This window comes from Magallana gigas, chromosome 4 (genome assembly GCF_963853765.1).
Source record: "Magallana gigas chromosome 4, xbMagGiga1.1, whole genome shotgun sequence".
In the NCBI taxonomy this organism is placed as follows: domain Eukaryota; kingdom Metazoa; phylum Mollusca; class Bivalvia; order Ostreida; family Ostreidae; genus Magallana; species Magallana gigas.
In genome coordinates this window covers 47,568,033-47,575,154 of record NC_088856.1, presented here as the reverse complement: position 1 = coordinate 47,575,154, position 7,122 = coordinate 47,568,033, and the positions used below count along the sequence as shown (strand labels likewise).

Genomic DNA, 7,122 nt, shown 5'->3' with positions numbered 1-7,122 from the left:
CAACCCGGGCGTGCGGAGTGCCGTACACTGGGGGCCTGAAAGGCGTGACAAACTCAAAGAGCTAGTCTAATCTGTCATATACCGGGCCCTCCATAGCACTCATGTCCCTCCCTTGGGTCCCGGCTAAGCCACCCGTCTTAGCTCCCTTGTCCCCCGTGATACCCATGCCCCTCGTCACTCGAGATCCACCTTTGCCCAGACCAAATGACCCATACCCTTTTTCCATTTTATCCTCAGTCAAAAATCACGAGTGTTCACAACAGCAATACTCTACCTAACTACCCACTACACAACACACACAAAATCGGTAATTTACATAAGTAAAAGCACACAATAAAACTTTACATTGGAACTTTAACCTTTAAAAAAAATAATTAACAAAATGTCGACATGACCGAACCGCGCTGGTCCAAACTGACCGCCAGAAAGCCTACCGGCGACGCAAATGAAGTGATTTCCGTGGCCAATAAATAAGCAAACAATCACTTAAGTTTAAACACGTGTTCACCTGAGGGTTCTTAAACACCACGTGCACCGGAACCGGGCTGACTATAAAGACTTTTTCCTTCATTTCATTATTTAATTTGTATATTTTTGTTTGTTTGGTTTTTTCTCGTTGAATTTTCTGTTTAATTTTATTTTATTTTGTTATTAAATATTTTGTTAAAAAGTTCATACTTGTTCTGTTGATTTATGTAAGTTCATCAGGATGCATAATCACACATCCTCACAAACTAAACTTCGTTGTGTATAATTATATTTCCCCTTGGTTCACCTTTCCGGTTTATCCTTTGGAGAGCCCCTTGTTTTAATACTTTGACCCTTGGTTATCGTGGTAACATATCAATCCTGTGGGGAGCCCCTCGTTGATACCTTAAATAGTTGGTAAAAGTATGCACGGGTAGTACCCGGGAACATCAGCCGATAGACGTGGTCGTCATCCCGTCTAGTGCTCAGGGGCCTGTTTTAGAAAAACATCAGGTATTTAACCAACCCATTTTTGAACGTTTTAACCACACGTGTTTGAATAGGTTTTCGGTAGTATGTTTTTCTTTTTGTTTATTTTATTAGGGTCTTTTCTGCCTTGTTTTGCTGTAAATTTCCCCGTCCCTACAGAACGTCAATACCTGTCAGGGAAGGAGGGTTCTTGGGTGCTGAAATATTTCCGGCTCCTGTATTTATGAGTAGCCGTTTCCATTTTCATGGGATAATTTATAGAGACCGACATCATCGGTTTTATTTTCCCACTCCCTATGGTATGACCAAGAAAACAAAGTTCATTAAAACCAAACTCACATTTTGCCGGTCGAGCTGCTAAGTTTGCTTTTCTCAAGGCTTCGAACACTGTCCCCAGATGTTCAAGATGTTCTTCCCAGGTGTTGCTATAAATACCAATATCATCAATGAATGCCTCCGTGAAATCCTCCAGCCCTGTAAGAACTTTGCTTACCAGTCTAGCAAAAGTAGCCGGTGCGTTCACCATTCCGAATGGCATAACTGTAAAACTGAAATGTCCAAATGGAGTTACAAATGCACTTTTACGCTTAGCGTCATCGTCTAATGGTACTTCCCAATATCCTTTTGTGAGGTCTAATTTGCTGATGAATTTAGCTTTGCTGATCTTATTCAAAATAGCATCTATTCTAGGCATTGGTCTAGGATCAAATACCGTAATCTTATTCAACTCCCGGAAGTCAACGCAGAATCTCAGCGAGTTGTCTTTCTTCTTGATGAGGACGACTGGTGCTGAATACGGACTGTCCGTTTCCTCAATGATACCAAGGTCCATCATTTGCTGTAACTCACGCTTTACTTTGTCTTGTAATGCATAGGGGATCGGATATGGTTTCATCTGAATTGGCACCTCCGTAGAAGTTTTAAATGAATGTTTCATCAAATGCGTTCTCTTGGGGACATCTGTAAAAATATCACCAAATTCTTCAACTAACCTCTGAATCTGATCCATTTGCTCTGCAGTCAGGTTTGTTGAATACTGTACGTCAGTTGCTGATTCTGTCTGTTGTAGGGTCGGAACTCTATCTGACACCACGTCGTCTGCTATCTGAACGTCGTCATTGGCTAAACTAGAAATAACATTCAAACATGCCATAATTTCAGACTTACTGTTTTCCTCCGGCTCTCTCTCGAACCATTCCTTCAGCATATTCACATGGTAAACAGTCTCTTTGCTTTTGGACAACCTCACTTTGAAATCAACAGGACTTACCTTTTGTGTCACCTCGTACGGACCTTTCCACTGCGCCAATAGTTTCGAAGTGCTTGTAGGCAACAAAACTAAGACTTTTTGACCTACTTCAAAATTTCTGTTTCTGGCGTTTTTATCATAGTATCTTTTCTGATTCTTCTTTGCTAGAGATTCCATATCTGTAACCATTTTACGTACTGTCTCCATCCGTTCTCGGGTTTCCATCAGGTAACTTAAAACTGACGTTTGTTCCTCGGTTGGTTCTTCCACTGCTCCTTTAATATGTCCAGGGGGCCTCCGACATGTCTGGCATAAAGAAGTTCAAATGGAGTAAAACCTGTTGATTCGTTCGGGACCTCTCTATAGGCAAAAAGTACATATGGTAACTGAACATCCCATTTTAATTGCTCTACAACTGCATATGCTTTCAACATCTGTTTAAGAGTCCCATTAAATCTTTCTACTAGCCCGTTTGCTTGGGGATGATAAGGGGTAGTTGACAGCTTACGGACCTTAAGCATTTTGCACAGTTCTGATATGAGAGATGACATAAAATTTGTCCCCTGATCTGATAAAATTTCTTTAGGAAAACCTACCCTTGAGAACATTTCTATCAGCGCATTTGCCACACTTTCTGCGTCTTGGTTTTTCATCGGAAAAGCCTCTGGAAATCGAGTGGCATAATCCATACATACCAGAATATACCTGTTTTTCTTTTCTGTCATCGGTAATGGGCCCACAAAATCAATCGCTACTCTGGAAAATGGAACATCGATCTTTGGAATTGGCACCAATTTCGCTTTTGGCGTTCTCCCTCTTTGCGTCCCCTTTTGACAAATAGAGCATGACTTACAATACCGAGATATATCTATATACATACCTGGCAAAAAGAAGTTTCTCATAATTCTTTCTCTTGTTTTCTTGTTTCCAAGATTGCCAGCCAGTGGCGTGTCGTGAGCTAATGACATAATACTACTGCGCAGTTTCTTTGGAGCAACAATCTGGAATACCTTTTCGCCAGAGTCTGAGTCAAAAACTCTATACAGTAAATCATTTTTCAGGATGAAATAAGACTTTCCTTCATGTGGACCATTTTGGGCCATCTCTAACACCGATTTCAAGCTGTCGTCAGTTTTCTGATGCTCGATCAATTTCTCTCTATTACACCACATACCTTCATGTTCTGTGTCCACTTCTTTCAAATCATCCAGCTTTGATTTCTTTGCATCCTCCTGTTTCCTTGTCTCTGATCTAGTTTGAACAACTCCACATTCTTCTTCATCCACTGTTTCTGCAGTCTCAATTATGGTCAAAGGTGCTGCCTCTTTCGGTACTACAATGCTTACATTGTTGCCAATGATTACATCAGCAAAAGGTGAGACAAGACATAGCGCGTGCACCTTACCTGAAATGTATGGCGTTTTCACACTTACTATCGCCTCACTGCAAGTTCTCCTTGTACCATCGGCCAAAGTGATTACTTTTGTTCTCCCCGTTTTTTCATCATCTGAAACCAACTTACTATTAACAAACACAGTGGAACATCCAGTGTCCCTCAAAACTGAGACAACTTTTTCACCAACTTCCCCACTTACCAAATCTAGACCCGATTCACAACATGTTTCAAGACTAGACTCATCAGTAGCTGATACGCCAGACAACTCAACAACCATCTTATTCTCATTAAAACCATCACCCTGATCAGAAACTATCATATTTTCATCAAGACACAAACCAAACCGCTCTTTCGACTTTTGATTCCCTTGGTTTTGATTAAAAGGAGGTTTCGACTGATATGTACTACGCAAAGGACAATTTGGCGCAATATGTCCTACCCGGTTACACTTGTAACATGTTTTACTTTGCTCTGATGGCGAGACCTGCTTACCCCTTTGGGACTGACCTGAACCAAACTTATTGGGTCTGGGACCCGGCTTTTCCCCTGCGTTACCTCGTCCACCACCTGCATTACTGCCTTTATGTGCAACCTGAAATGACTTCGACAAAGTTATAACATCTTTGATAGACTTTGGAGTATGCTCACGAACCCACAATTGCAAATCATTTGAACAACTTCCTATCACCTGTTCTCTCAAAATCAAATCAAACAACAATTCAAAGTCTGACCCAATATCCTCCCTATCACACCAATGGTGAAAGAACCTTTCTGCACGAACAACAAAATCTTTAAATGACTCATCACTGAACTGTCTACATTTCCTAAACTTATCCCGATAAGCCTCTGAAGTCAATTCATACCTTTTCAGAATAGCAGTTTTAATAGCATCGTAATTATCACTCTCCTCATCTGACAATCTAGAATAGGCCTCAAGAGCTTTACCCGATAGCATGGGGACTAAACGAACCGCCCATTGAGATTTATCCCACTTTTGTAAGCCCGCTATTTTCTCAAATGATTTTAGAAAAACATCAGGGTCTTGACCTTCTTCAAATTTGGGCAACTTTACACTAGGAGTTTGAACACTCTGAGGGTAGGGACCAGTTTCTAACTCTCTTTCTTTAAGAGCTAACTCTTTCAACTTAATCTCTTTCTCAGCCTCCCACTTATCTCTGTCTCTCTTAGCTTGACGCTCCTCTCTTTCATGAGCTAACCTTACCTTCTCAAGTTCTCGCTCAGCTTCTTTCTCTGCCCTCACTGGCTCTCTTTCAGCCCTAGCAGACTCTCTCTCAGCTCTCATTGCCTCCTGCTCCTGACGCCACACCTCTAAACAGTCCTTGACGCTTGACCCTTTCGCGATAAGCTCGGTCATCCATTTCGGCATATGTGACATTGTGAAAGTTTATGCACTGAAACATACAAAAATAAGAAATATCAAAGTCAAAATTTCTAACATGCAAACACAAGAAAATCTTTTGATTTATGCAAGCTCAGATGCATCCCACCGCTGCCACCATTTGTGAGGATGTGTGATTATGCATCCTGATGAACTTACATAAATCAACAGAACAAGTATGAAATTTTTAACAAAATATTTGATAACAAAATAAAATAAAATTAAACAGAAAATTCAACGAGAAAAAACCAAACAAACAAAAATATACAAATTAAATAATGAAATGAAGGAAAACGTCTTTATAGTCAGCCCGGTTCCGGTGCACGTGGTGTTTAAGAACCCTCAGGTGAACACGTGGTTACAGTCAGGTTTAGGTATATCGGCAACCACCAGAACTAAGTTGAAGTACATGTAGAAAGTTCACATGCTGCACGGGTCTATCGAGGCTTCGTTAGACGCAAGTTTTCCTTGGAAATGTAAATAACCCATGGCCTCGTCCACACTGATTGGAGGTTTCTTTTAATAAACTCAATAAGCAGAATATCAGTTTTCAAATGACACAAATTATATAAATATCAAACTTTCACAATGTTAAGTTAAAGCACGTATCTGCATTGACGATTATAAATTGGTAAAACTGCGAGGATCACCCTCAGGTATAAATTCATAAGTAGTTTTAGAGATGTGTCGAAAGGGCCGCCGTAGTTCACTCACTCACTGTAGAACAGCGGTCTCTATAAATTATCCCATGAAAATGGAAAAGGCTACTCATAAATACAGGAGCCGGAAATATTTCAGCACCCAAGAACCCTCCTTCCCTGACAGGTATTGACGTTCTGTAGGGACGAGGAAATTTACAGCAAAACAAGGCAGAAAAGACCCTGATAAAATAAACGAAAAGAAAAACATACTACCGATAACCTATTCAAACACGCGTGGTTAAAACGTACAAAAAATGGGTTGTTTAAATAGCTGATGTTTTTCTAAAACAGGCCCCTGAGCACTAGACGGGATGACGACCACGTCTATCGGCTGATGTTCCCGGGTACTACCCGTGCATACTTTTACCAACTATTTAAGGTATCAACGAGGGGCTCCCCACAGGATTGATATGTTACCACGGTAACCAAGGGTCAAAGTATTAAAACAAGGGGCTCTCCAAAGGATAAACCGGAAGGGTGAACCAAGGGGAATTATAATTATACACAACGAATTTTAGTTTGTTACACAAGGTATATTATGAAGATAACGATCACAAATAGCAAGCACAACCACGAGCAGACTTTTTCGAGGCTTCTCTTGCGAGATCCCGGGAAAAAAGAGGTAGAAGCCCGCGAAAAGGACGTCGAGCCTGATAAAAATAAAGCAATACACTACCTTCGCATGTTTGTCTCTTAGTGACGTTGTTTACTCAGGGTTAAAAATATTTTATGAAATGAATTATCATTGACAAAACATTCAATATTTTTACTATATAATGGAACTAAGCTAAAAAAAAGTTGGACTTTTAGCAAGACAGAGGAAATTCGGACCAAAATTTTTAGATTTTGTTTTTCACTGAAATATCTATGTGACAGGCTTGGGCACGATTACTCAAAAATGTAATCGGTTACTTGGGGTCTTTTTGTGTAATCGATCATTAATCAATTACAGAAATTTTTGTCTTATAATCGATTGCAATCGATTACTTTAGGAGATGTAATCGGTTAATCATCGATTAATTGAATTTTTTTATTCAATCATTATCTTTGTATTACCGGTATATCAGAAATAGTGATATTACAGAAAAAAAAGAAAGAAATTGTAATACATTGATCATATTTAATCTTAATTATTGAACATATATATATATATTATTTTAACAGTGAAGCATTAAATCATCTGCCAATTGCATTTAATCATCATTAATTTTTTAATGTTTTATCATTTATCATTTAATCTGCATCTGTCATGGCGAAAGATTCTTTTGGCAATACTAAATAACCGTTCCACAGGGGCCTAAGAGGCTGGAATAGAGAGGTAACGCTCAGCCAGAGTTGCAAGGCATGGGTAGATATTTTCATTTTCTTTCCAATATGAAAGGACATCTGTAGATTCAACACAATGCTCATTGAGGTACAT

General features: G+C 39.7%; 1 protein-coding gene across 1 annotated transcript; it reads right to left on the bottom strand.

The window, feature by feature from the left end:
• Positions 1 to 1,236: 1,236 nt before the first annotated feature.
• Positions 1,237 to 5,905, bottom strand: LOC136275097 (uncharacterized). Its single transcript, XM_066083404.1, has 4 exons — positions 3,087 to 5,905; positions 2,803 to 2,870; positions 1,451 to 2,512; positions 1,237 to 1,251 (listed from the first exon to the last, which is right to left on the bottom strand). The coding sequence occupies exons 1-4, from the start codon at positions 4,996 to 4,998 to the stop codon at positions 1,237 to 1,239; spliced, it is 3,057 nt and encodes a 1,018-aa protein (XP_065939476.1). The 5' UTR covers positions 4,999 to 5,905.
• Positions 5,906 to 7,122: the final 1,217 nt, after the last annotated feature.